The sequence below is a fragment of the Aristolochia californica genome, unplaced genomic scaffold (assembly GCF_029961685.1).
Source record: "Aristolochia californica isolate CCGP_79_NKW_82.1479 unplaced genomic scaffold, dmAriCali1.0.hap1 SCAF_2, whole genome shotgun sequence".
In the NCBI taxonomy this organism is placed as follows: domain Eukaryota; kingdom Viridiplantae; phylum Streptophyta; class Magnoliopsida; order Piperales; family Aristolochiaceae; genus Aristolochia; species Aristolochia californica.
In genome coordinates, this window is record NW_027181881.1 from 39296692 (window position 1) to 39310050 (window position 13359).

The 13359-nt window shown below is 38.0% G+C and overlaps 1 protein-coding gene across 1 annotated transcript; it reads right to left on the reverse strand.

The window, feature by feature from the left end:
* Positions 1-2315: 2315 nt before the first annotated feature.
* On the reverse strand, positions 2316-11407 carry LOC137955818 (protein FLX-like 3). The gene is made up of 4 exons (XM_068802968.1): positions 11296-11407; positions 3428-3968; positions 2707-2852; positions 2316-2616 (listed from the first exon to the last, which is right to left on the reverse strand). Exons 2-4 carry the CDS (start codon positions 3958-3960, stop codon positions 2474-2476), a joined length of 822 nt encoding a protein of 273 aa, XP_068659069.1. The 5' UTR covers positions 3961-3968; positions 11296-11407; the 3' UTR covers positions 2316-2473.
* Positions 11408-13359: the final 1952 nt, after the last annotated feature.

Sequence of the window (13359 nt, forward strand, 5' to 3'; positions counted from 1 at the left end):
GAGATGATAGAGTTTGATGGACACACAGAGAGAGTTCCTTGTTGATGAATTTTTCATGCAGTTCTTCAAATGAAATTGGTGTATCACGACCATTAATAATATCAATGAGTAGTTTGTAATTATCATCGAGTCCATCCAAAATTTTCTCAATGAAATCCTCTACATGCATAGGTGATCCTAGGCCCGCAAGTTCATCATCACAAGATTTAATAAATAGCATATAATCTGTAATAGATTGAGATCCCTTGGTGTCATGCTTGAGTTGTTCCTTGATTTGCTTGATGTGATCGGATGAGGGCCGGGCATAAGTGGGGGCAGAGTATTCTTGGCTTCATGAGAGGTCTTTGATTGTGTGATAAGCGGAATGAGGGATGGCACGAGAGAGCCGACTAGAGCACTAAAAATCAACTTGTCCAAACGAAGCCATGGATGACATTCATGATAGGGATCAACGAGATTATTTACCATCTTTGTGGCTGATGGCGCAGGATAGAAACCATCAACGAACTTGTGTAGATCATAACCGATAAGAATGACTTCCATATGAAGCTTCTAGTAAAGATAGTTGATGGATGTTGAGCACCGTAAGAGGTTTTGTTGGATCATGGGCATTGGGAATAGTAATTTGAGTCTCTTCAGGAGCCATGAGGAAGAAAAAGTCAGGGAGTTCAAGAAAGTTTTTTTTTATCACGTGCGAAGGCCACATGTGTGAACTCGCACGTGTGAAATCGCACGAAGTCTTCGTGCGCACTAAGGGGGAAATATTATTTCTCCCCTAACTTACATCTCTGGTTTTCTGCCGAGAAAGCGGGGGAGTCTAGAGGCGTTGATGAGGAGCAGTTGTCGGGGTTGGCGGTGGCGGCGACAAAAGCAACAACGAAGGTAGCGGCTATCGAGAAGATGCAGGGTAAGGGAGTCTGCCATGGAAGCGGCCGACGAGCAGTTGTCGACGACAACAGATGTTGCGAAAGCAACGGCGGTGAATATCTCCAACGATGGCTTCGAACAACTCCCACAATTTTCAGCTACGAGAAGGAAGAATTTGATTAAGCTCTGATACCATATAGAATATGAGGAAAAGGGAATTAATTGTCATATCTTCATTTGTGTGGAGGAAGGTATTTATATACAAATTTACAAAGACTCCTAATTGATTACTAAGACTAACTATTCAGCTATGTAACGTAGCTGGATACAACGTTTACATTATATTTAATCTCTATCTCTATCTCTGTCTCTATCAGCAACCCCTAAGGTATTTTAATCAAGGGAGGATTAGAAAATTTTGTAAGCTGACAAAGGCCATCTATGGTCTAAAATAAAACCCATAAGCCTAGATTGAAAAGTGCAACAAGTTGATTATGCCATTTGGGTTTAGGTGCACTATTGAGACCTGAAGGGCATTGAAGAAGTGACAGATCACTTGAAGGGATAGTTTCAAAGCAAAGACTTAGGGTACTTGAGATGCTTTTTAGAAATCAAAGTGGCTAGAAGTGTGGGATTCTTTTATTTTAGAGGAAGTCATTCATAGACTTACTATTGGAGTCTAGATTTTTGGGAGCTAAACCATTTGAAACACCAACAGAACCTAATTGTAAACTTCATGATGTCGAAGTCCATATTTAAATTATAAGATTCAATATAAAAGGTTGGTTGGAAAGTTAAGAATTTTTCTTATGTGGACTATGCTGAGTACAAAGTAATCAGAGTTCAACTACCAATATTTGCACCTTTGTTTGGGAAATTTAGTGATACAAAGGACATAAAAGTAAACAATGATTGCTAGATCTAATGCCCAGAGTACAAGGCTGTGACCCACATGGCCTGTAAAAATGTGTGTGAAGGTTTTGAGGTAAAGGATCCTGTGGTTATGGGTTGTGATTAGTAGCAATGCTGATTGGACCTTACCCCCTGTTTCATAAAGCGCCCAAGTACATCAACAAGATTGATACTTCATTGAAGACATGGTAGTGAGTGCCAACATTGTGACACTGTTTACTTTATTTTTATTACTTTTATGCTGTTTTATGTAATTTAGAGGGCAAGGGGTATTTTTGTTATATCAGTAATTACATAAGTATTTGTGTTGGTCCTGACCCCTAATAAGATTGCTTCTCTTTCTGTGACAACATCTCTTCTTCTCTATCTTCTCTCTTTCTTTCTATGTACATTCTCTCGTTCTTCTCCCACTTCTCTTGGAAATATATAATCTAACATGCAACTTCAAAGAGAACTAAATGCCAGAGAACAAGCTCATGAGCTAAGCAGGATTCTACATAAACTTTTCAGTCCAATGCCCTAAAAAAAACTTTCAGTCCAATGAAGCAGAAGATAATTCAACCATCCATGGCAAAGAAGATTGGCGGTACTTCCTGTTCCTTTCCTATTTTCAGATGTTATGTTAAATCAAAGGATCTGCAGTGTAATATAACCAACCAAATAACAATATGTTACAAAAGACGCATCAAATTGCTCAACGACGAGGTGGTCCCCGCTTCTCGTGATTTCCCCATGAACTCGCCCCATAAAACCCTTTGTCACCCCCATAAGCATCCACAAATGCGCCTGGGTACCGCATTTCGGGACTGCCTTTTAACATACCATAACCACTGCCTCCTACAAAAAAAAGCCAGGCTCACTTTCATCTTAGTCATGATCCCTAAACCAGTGAAACATGCATTAGAACAACCAGTCAAAGAAAATTACCCGGTCTCACTGCACTCTTGTCTGTACCCATGAGCTCTGCTCGTAATTTTTCAACCTCACGAGCCATAGAGACAAGGTTTTTCTCCATAGCTTGCTTATGCTCAACTTGCTCCATGTTTGCCTTCTTCTCATATTCAAAAGCAGTCCTAAAAAACACCAGTAGCCGACTCAGTTAATGTAACTCACCGGCCAAACACCCGACTTCTTTGAGTTGGTCGCTCAATAACTGCTTTTCCATCGAAATATTCAGCTGACAAGCGGATACAAATGAGAAAATGGAAGAGTGATGTAACAGTAGTATTTGTGCCTAACCTAGGGTACTCACAAGGAGAGGTGCTGCACTCTTGGCAAAAGTGGTAGCCCACCTGACCAGTAGTCAGAAGGCCTATTGCAGATGGTATATGGTCTATGAACCAACTATAGGATACTGTCCTGAGCTACATTACAATTAAAAAAAGGTCGTTGTGTATAACTAATCATCTCCTTAGAAAGCATGTGGCTCATAGCTGGTGATTAGGTACCTGGTTTTCTGACAGGTAACAAGTCAAACTAATTTTAAATTAGAAGAGGATCATTCAAATGGTAGATCTGGATCAACTACTTGTACCGCACGCTTGGAGCCACTTGAGTGTCCCCATAGTTTGCCTATGGTTTGTGTTCAGTAACGTTGAATTATTAGTATTTTCAATAAACCAAAATAGTAAAGAAAAAATATCTTAACCTGGCCCTCAAAAGCTCCTGATGACGGCCCTCAAGATCAACTCTCATGGCAGGAATCTGCTGGTTTTCTGCTTTCAGCCTATTCAAGTCCTTCTTGAGACCCTGAATTTGAGTAGTCATTTCTTGCTTCAGTGCATTTAGTTTTTGAGCTTCAGATCGCAACTGTAGAACCTCTGACCTAAGAGGCTCAATAGCACGAAGTTCAGCTTCCAACTTCAAACCCCTTTCGATCAAATCCCTTATATGGGACTCTTTTTCTGCTCGCAGTTTTGGTATGAGTTCACTTAAGCTGTGCATCTCATCCTTCGAAACCATTAGGTCCCTATGTAAAGACATATGATCTTCAACCAAATGCCTGTTCTCAGCATGAAGCCTGTGGATCTCACCACGTTGAATCATGAGTTCCTCCTCTAGAGTAGCAGGGTGAGGAGGTAGAGGGGGGCCATGTCGTAGAAGAATGGAAGGGGGGGCCTCATGGAAGCCATGTGCACCATCATTAAGAGGGTGTCGAGGCATTCGAGTCCTCCCTGCCATATTTAATCCTGCATAAGGAAATTTACCTCATCACTAGGACAGTAATTGGTGCAGACAGAACAAATACAAGAGTTCAAATACTCCAGCTTCACTAAACAGGTGGCCTAGACCTTATCTAAATTAGGCCAGAGATGATTTGCCCATTCTCCTACAAATCTAACTTGCTCATTAGAGTCCAACAAGACATCTTCCTCCTGACCCTCATTCTGTAGAAATCTACTTTCAATTTACAATATTTTTAATTTAGAAATAGTGACTTTTTCTAATTATCTGGTTAATTTGAAAATTGTACCCTCTTCGAGTTGAATCTAACCATCTAGTCATGGGTGACTAGTTTATGTACTCCAGATAATAATAGAACAAAATCAATGGCCTACTTTCTATAATAATAGAGCACAAACTGCACCTAATCAAAACATGAACTGGATGGCAGCAAGTTATACACCCACCTCTGATATGTTCCTAATATTTACCTCTAGTCAGATTCTTTTGTAGATGTTGAATGAGAACTGTAATAAAAACTTTCAACTTTTATGCTTAAAATAAATCCAACTACATCTCATTCCTTTTTTTTTTCAAATAAAGAAGGAAAAGGGAAACAAAACCCAACCAGATCCATTCCTCATGTCATATACATGCTTACAATTTTAAGACTTTAATCAATCAATTACAAGGTACACCAATTTGTAAGTGCACAAGAGATGCAAAGCATGATACCCATAAAGTTAAATGCTTGTCCCTTTTAAAGCACAAAGAAAGTTGAGAGATAAAGTTAATCCTCCACCAAAAGTACTAAAAATGCAATGGTGCACATGAAAAATTTGGTGAAATGTAGATTAGCTAAAGAAAGCAACTCACCTTGAAAGAACTTTCACTTTTTCCATTCCTGAGTGATTTACTTTCTAAGTGCACTAACCTAAGAACAGCCTTTTCAGAAGGTGCAATGGTAGTGTGGAGGCACTTAACGTTTCATTTGTTACTAAGGATTGAAATTGAGAAAGACATCATACCACTTCGTGTCATTAAAACTTTCTTCAGAGAAAATAAAATCAAACACTTCTAGTAAATTCGCTTTCTCTAAGAGAAGCTAATAACCTTCCTACTCCCTGTTAACTTCTAGAAAAACTGAATTCTCTTACAACTTTCTTTGTGCTGTAACTGACCCTAAATTCTATTGTACACCAATTGAGTTAAAGTTGTGAGTGTGAAGGGTATTCTGGTCATTTTACATACTTGGGTTTGTCCTCTAAGACTAGGAAAGCATTTGTCTACTTGATGTGGATGTTAGGTTCAATCCTCAGATTCATATGCTTTGCATTCTAAAAGATATTAGTTTAGTGTAGAGGGGCGTTTCTGACATTGTACATATTTTTCACTTAAAACAGTTTGCCTCACATTGCAGCACTTCTGTATCTTCTTCTCTCTCTTTTCTTTTATTCTTCTTCTCTATTTCATCTCTTTATCTTATTTTCACATGATACCAAAGTACAAGATCTATTTGAAGTGAAGTTCTAATCAATCTCTCCTCTCCTTTCTCAGTCTGCACTGTCTCCAGGAAGGGTATTTCTTCAATTCTCTGCTGACTGGAGTTAAAAGTTAGATCCTTACGTTTTTATGCCATAACCTTAGAGTTTATGGTGTGTACTGCCTATTGAGCAATCATCTTTGATTTAGTACCCCTAGAGGCTTGTTAAAGAATACCTTCCTGTCCGTGTGCCTGTGCAGACTCCCAGACTAGTATTTGGGTCTACACTATCCTCTGATTTTGGTGAACTTGTGTGATCTGAGGTGATTTCATACCATTACAATCTATATTGTACTCGTGGTTGTTAATGAGTTGATGCCTTCAATTTCCCACATCATCTGCATAGACTACTTGGTGTGTTTATATGATTCTTTGTTGAATTTTTTGTTGCTGAACTGCATTATATTCAGATTATTTGAAGTACATTGACGTCTAGTCATGTTTGATTTGGGAGAAGTTGTCACTTCTGTGAAAGGTGGGTATTCAGAACAGAAAGATACAATATCATTACCACAAATAGTTGAATGGCTCAAATTACTTGAGCTGGGCCGGATCAATAAAAATCCATTTGAAAGCCAAGAGGAACGCAAAATATTTGAGGGTGATCTTCCATAGCCACTTACAGACGATTGGGAAGTTGAGGATAGTCAGGTTATGACCTGGCTATTTAATAGTATGGATAGACAAATCATGCATTCTACGACTTCCAAACAAATTTGGAATGTTCTTGAGTCACTATATGCTCAAGAGAGCAACCTGTTGAGGGTATATCAGCTATACACTCAACTATTTGCTGTGAAGAGGGGAGAGAGATTTTTAGTAGATTATTTTAGAGAGCTACAAGGGAAATTACAGGAGATTGAGATGTATCACCCATTTACTACAAACGAAACAAATCTTCAAAAGCAATGGAGTGAGTTGTACACGGCTAAATTCCTAGATAGTATGGGTTTGGAGCATGATGCAGTCTGAGCTAAGATTCTTGCAACAATTGATATGCCATTCCTAACCAAGGTGTTTAAGTGAGTTATTCAAGTTGAAGTAGTTGTAGTCCCACCTGGTAGCAAGGAGAATAAAGAAACAAGGGTTATTGATCTCATTATTCAGCAAACACAGTAATTCAGAGACTACTTATAGATGTGGCCAAGGTGGACGTGGTTGAGGTAGAGATACCTTTGATCTTGGTCAAGGTCGTGGAGAAGGCAGCAGTGAGAGGTGGTGTGCTCATTATGGTCGTACCAATCATTACTCAAGTGCTTGGATAAGTACGGTAAGTCTACCTACACAAACTCGAAGTGTCACAAAAGGTGGACGATCTTTGACTACTAATGCAGTTGGCATTCTTCTTGGTGCACCTGATGAGCTTCAATAGCTGCCTCAATGCATGGCTTAGTTGACAGCTTCCTCCCCATATGTGAACCAGGTTGTTCCTCTTACTACAGTTACTATAGCTAGTCAAGTATGTCTACATTCCATATGACTCTAGTTTCTTCATGGGTCATTGATTTTGGTGCATCTATGCACATCTTAGGTATGTCCACCATGTTTCTTCCCTCGATCGATCTTCTCTATTTAAAAATGTTACATTAGCAGATGGTTCTTTTTCTCCTGTTGATGGTGTTGGGACAGTCCAGCCTACTTCCTCATCTCTAGAATGTTCTTTTTCTCTTGTTGATAGTGAGTGAAATTATAAAAGCCTTCAATGTTCTGTAACAATCTATCCTAGTTATTGTGTCTTTCAAGACATTCAAATGAGGAGGACCATTAGTTCTGAGAGTGAGAGCGGAGGCCTCTACTACTAGGAAGGTTCTACCCATCAGTTACCCACAACACTCCAGACAATAGAATCTTCTATCCAGTGGCATTTGAGGCTAGGACATCCATCTCCAAAGAACCTCAAAATGTTGTTTCTAGAGTTACCCTCCACCTTGTCTTTTCAATGTGATTCATGTCATTTTGGGAAGCACTATAGAATAGTTTTTCTTTCTCATCCACATCGAAGTCATAGTTTATTTGAGATTGTTCATTTAGATGTATGAGGTCCATATCGAGTTCTCAATCTTTTACGATATCAGTATTTTGTTTCCTTTATTGATGATTAAAGTAGGGAAGCTTGGTTGTATCTCCCTTCAGAGAAATCAAAAGTGTTTGATGTATTCCACAAGTTTTATAATGAAATAGAAAAACAAATTTGTGTTTCACTTCGTGTGCACATTGATAATGAACTTGAGTTCGTGAATAATAAGTTTGATTCTTTTGGTATTGACCACGGTCTTTTTCACTAGTCATCATGTGTGTATATGCCTTAGAAGAATGGAGTGGTTGAAAGGAAGAACAAACACTTGCTTCAGGTTGTCCGCACAATGATAATCCAAATGAAGCTTCATAAACATTATTGGTGTGATGTTGTTCTAAACATGTGTTTGGCTCGGTTGCTATCTTCATGTTATTGGTCCTTCAATTGATAAATTGTCTCCCAAAGCCGTTACATTGTGTTTTTCTTGGGTATTCATGTTCTCAAAAGAGGTATAAGTGCTACTTTCCATCTACCAGAAAAACTTATGTCTTAGCTGATGTTACCATCCTTGAAAACATTCTATTCTTTTTCCAGCCAGTCGAACCTAATATTCTTCATATGGGTGTTGATATTGTTGCTCCACTTCCTCTACGATGTGCCTAGTGTTGTATCAGTTCCAGTGGTTGTTCCAGAATCACCAAAATCATTGCATGTATACAAGCGAAGGACACCTCCCAAGGCTTCAACTCTAGGGCTCATTTTTTCACCTGTGTCAATGTCTTCCTTGTCTATTTCTCGTATCTCCCTGTCTCATTGCAAGGGTATTCACGCTTGTACTTGAAAAGGTAACAAACACCCCTATTTCCAAATTAGTATCCTTTGATAACTTGTCTGATCCCACTAAAATTTTTGCATTGTCTTTGTCATCCTGCTCCATTCCTTCTTCTGTGAAACATTGTTATCACCTCTTTGGAAACAAATTGTAAAAGTTGAGATGGAAACTTTGACTGATAGAGAAACATGGTCTTCCTACAAGCTACCAATAGGGGCCACTATAGTAGGATGTTGATGGGTAGATAAAGTGAAATATAAGGCTTTTGGTTTCATGGCAAGGTATAAGACCCAACTCGTGGTCAAAGGATATACACAAGATTACGGGGTGGATGTCTTCAAGAGTCTCTCTTGTTGTGGGTCTATTGCAGTTAATCAAGGTTAGTCATTATACCAATTGGATGTTCAAAATGTTTTTTTGTATGACAATCTAATTGAAGAGGTGTATATGAAACAACCTCCAAGGTATGTTGCTCAGAGGAAAACTAGGAAAGTATGCAGATGGCATATAGCTATCTATGGCTTCAAGTAGAGCCCTAGAGCTTGGTTTGATAAATTCAATTGTGTGGTGATGTCCTTGAGATTTAAGAAAAGTCAATGTGATCACTCTTTGTTTGTGTTGAAGTGATCCTTTGGAGTTGTGGCACTGATTGAATATGTTGATGAGATATTGTTTCCCGAAAGTGACAAGACAAAGGTATTGAGAAGGTGAAAGGACATGTAGCAACCCATTTTCAAACCAAATATCTAGAAACGTTAAAATATTTCCTCGGGATTGAAGTAGTAAGAAATACAGCAGTTATTGTTCTGACCCAAAGTTATGTGATTGATATGTTACATGAGTGTAGGTAGTTAGGGGCTAAATATGTGGAGACTCTTATGGAGGTTAATCATAGTGACGAGCTCAGAGATAAAATCATGTATAGGAGGCTAGTAGGTAAGCTTAATTATGCTATAGTGACCAGACCTGATATTGCTTTTGCAATAAGTACAACCAGCTAGTTTATGGAACTCCCAAGAAAGACTCACCGGGGAAAGGACTGTTATATGAGCCATATAGACATTTCAAATTGCCAAATATTTTGATGCTCACTACTTTGAGTCCATGGACAAAAAGTTATATTGTGTATTTGTTGGAGGTAATTTAGTGAGTTGGAAAAGCAAGAAGCAGAATGTAGTTGCTCCTTCAATTGGTGAACTTCTATTGGTGCAATTTGTGTTGCAAGAATTGAGTTTTCCTACTAAAGAGGCTATGGTAATGTATTATGACAATCAAGTTGTCATCTTTATTGCAAGTTTTTTTTTTGAAAAATATGTATATATATATTAACAGAGAAAAATACAAAAGCTATAGAAGTAAATTCCTAACAACAAGAGATTGTAGATTTGCTCCAGTCCTGGAAAGCACATCTGCTGCCGAATTGGTAGATCTCGGAATGTGAAACCACATACTCTTCTTTATTGCAAGTAAACTTGTATTCCACTAAAATACTAAACATATGGAGGTCGATTGTCACTTTATCAGGGATGCTATGATGATTGGAGTCATGGTCACGCCCTATGTCAAATTTATATATCAAATTGGTGATGTATTTTTCAAAGCTTTGGGAAAGCGAGATGATGGGATTTTTTGTAACAAGTTGGGGATTTTAGATATATATGCTCTAGCTTAAGGGAGAGTGTTAAAGTTGTAAGTGTCACGAGTATTTTTGTCAGTTACATACTTGTGTTTGCCCTCTATGATTAGGAGAGTATTTGTCGAGTTATGGTAGGTTCAATTTTCATATACATATGCTTTGTATTCTAGGAGACATAAATAGTTTAGTCTAGAGGGGCATTTCTGGTATTGTACATATTTTTCAATTAAGTGACCTATTTAATAAAGAGGGAGATCAACTATTGACCTTGAATAGTGTGCTGCACATTGCGGGACTTCTGTATCTTCTTCTCTCTCTCTTCTTTCTTTCATTGTTCTTCTCTATTTCATCTATTTTCTCTTATTTTCACATACTGAATCAAAATAAAGTCTCTATCAAGGGAGCAAACCATTGCTTCTCACCACACAAAGTCACAAAATCTTAAAAACCATATACCAGGAAATGAAAAAAAGTTACTAACACTAAACTCAAAACCTTAAAAGAAGTAGTACATACACATCAACTCATTTCTACCAGGCAAACACATCTCATACACTTACACAAAGTAGGAGGGGGCATTGACAGTTTCCAAGTGCAATTATCTTCTGCAGTGGAAATTTAACAGGAATGACGGCTTGATGAATTTAAGCATACAGGAAGAAAACGAATCAACAGAATGCGACAAGGAGAAGCAGTTTAATTCTATAAGAATATTAGGCAACATCGGTCAAGTAGACAGCCTAGATTGCTAATTTGCATACAGTCTTGTACAGGCACTACAGTAAAACCTCGAAATGATTCCTACTGTCCTTCTTGACCAAAAACCTATATTGGGTCAAATTAACAAAATACAAAAAACTGCCATATCAAATAGAAAAGAAGAAAGTTAACAAAACCCCAACGTCGCAGAGAGGCATGTCACAATGTTAAGGTTTATGGATTCTCCTTCCGTAATGCGAAGTTGCGGATTTCTTTTGAACGGCAAGATTTGTCACATTTATTTCTTTATTTGAAACAACCACGAATAATAATTGGAAGTTCAGGTCAGATGACATATTCGTCACTTCCATATTGTCAGTTCTCCTTTTTCTCCGGTTAATACTAAGTAGGATTCGTTAGATCAGAATTTCAGAGAACGCAAAAGGACAAGGCAGATGAGGTCCCCGTTCGCAAGATTCCATTAGCACTGATATAAAAGTAAAAAACCGACTAGAACACAACCCCTCAACAGTTTTGACTCCTTCTGAGGTAACCAGGAGATGCGCTTCATGGGTAGACCAAACTCCCACAGAATGACGCAGAGAGAGAGAGAGAGAGAGACTCACAAGGAGCAGTTGTCGCGGCGGACGCCTACGGAGCTGGAGCCACGGCTGTCGACCAGAAACCCTCGAAATGGCCGAGAGACGGGAGCGGAAAGGGCTGCCCAAAAACTGGCGAGTACCTGTCCTGCCCCGTGCCTACCAAACTAAGAACCGGCCCGGTCCACTTTCTTTTTTCAAAGTACAAACTGGAAATTAAATAGAACAAATAAGAATAAGATTTTTTTTTTGTTTTTTCAATTTCAGTGTCTCTACTCTCTAGTCTTAATTTTGGTTACCCAAGCATTTTATTTTTTAATTCATTACATTATTAAAGCTTATAAGTTAATCTTTATATAATTACTCGATCATGTTAAGTCCCGTTTTATTTCATGATTGATGCGAAGATCTGGATTAAAAGCATAAAAATTATTTTTGTGGATAGAAGATTAATTTTTAAACAAAAAAAAATTATTAGAATGTTCACGTATTCTACTATCCATAAACTTAGCGAATATACTGATATTTTATATTTGTAAACCATGAAGGATTTCAAATAATGTTTTTTTAATGTATTCTTCTCTATTTAGGAGGCAATTTATAAGATATTACATCCTTATTTTAGGTCCAATTTAGATCCTAAAATCAAGGTACAAAATCCCATATTAATGAAAACGATTAATTTCCTACAATTACGCTAATATACATTCTATTACAGTCTGCACACACTCCCCCTCAAGTTGGTGTATAGATATCGGTCATGCCCAACTTGTCCATTATACCATGAAATGCCTTACCTGATATTGCCTTCATGAGCATATCAGCCAGTTGAATCTCAGATTGAATAAAAATGAATTGGATAATCTTTGCATCGAGGTTCTCCTTGATGAAATGACGATCAACTTCAACATGTTTAGTACGATCATGTTGAACTGGATTTTGACAAATTGCGATGGCTGCCTTGTTATCACAATGAAGATTTATAGGTTTGGTGTACTCAATCCCTCAGTCCCTCAGTATATTCCTTATCCATAACAACTTGCACACACCATGAGTCATGCCTCGAAATTCAACTTCAACACTTGATCTTGATACTACCTTCTGTTTTTTGCTTTTCCAAGTGGCAAGATTCCCTTCCACAAAAGTAAAGTAACCTGACGTGGATCTTCTAGTTATCTGATCACCTGCCCAATCAGAATCTATATATCCTTCAATATTGGAGAACCATTTTTTGAGAATAACAAACCTTTTCCTGGAGCACTTTTAAGTATCTCAAGATCCGATAGACTGCTTCCATATGTTCTTCACTTGGTGCATTCATAAACTGACTCACCACGCTCACTGCATATGCTACATCGCGCCTTGTGTGTGATAGGTAGATTAATCTTCCAACTAATCATTAATAACGTCATTTGTTTGCTGGGATTTGATCTGGAAGAATTTCTGAGCTTATGATTCATTTCCATGGGTGTCTCTATTGGTTCACAATCAAGCATTCTGGTTTCGGTTAGAAGATCCAACACAAATTTTCGCTGTGAAAGGAAGACTCCATGTTTCGATCTTGCAACCTCAACCCCAAAAAATATTTAAATTGTCTGAGATCCTTCATTTCAAATTTAGTGGCTAAATATTCCTGTAAAGCTTGCATTTCACATGGGTCATCTCCTGTCACGACCATATCATCAACATATACAATTAAAGATGTTACTTTTCCTTCTTTGTGTTTGATAAATAAAGTGTGGTCTGAGTTACTTTGCTTATAGCCAAACTCCTTCATTGTAGCCAAGAATCTCCCAAACCATGCTCTAGGTGACTGTTTCAACCCGTACAATGACTTCTTCAATTTACAGACTTTACCTTGACACAAAGAACCATTTTTAACTCTAGGTGGTAGCTCCATGTAGACTTCTTTTTCTAAGTCTCCATTGAGAAAGACATTTTTAACGTCAAATTGTTGCAAAGGCCAGTCTCGATTTGCTGCTATAGATATAAGAATGTGAATTGTATTGATCTTAGCTACTGGTGCAAAAATATCCTAATAGTGTATCCCATACCTCTGCGTATATCCCTTTGCAACTAGCCGAGCTTTAT

Coding starts and splice junctions, on each gene's coding strand:
- LOC137955818 (XM_068802968.1), bottom strand. CDS start 3,960: ATGGCAGGGAGGACTCGAATGCCTCGACACCCTCTTAATGATGGTGCA. Junction 2,853..3,427: donor CAGGAGCTTTTGAGGGCCAG/GTTAAGATATTT, acceptor GGTGTTTTTTAG/GACTGCTTTTGAATATGAGA. Junction 2,617..2,706: donor CAAGAGTGCAGTGAGACCGG/GTAATTTTCTTT, acceptor TTTTTTTTGTAG/GAGGCAGTGGTTATGGTATG.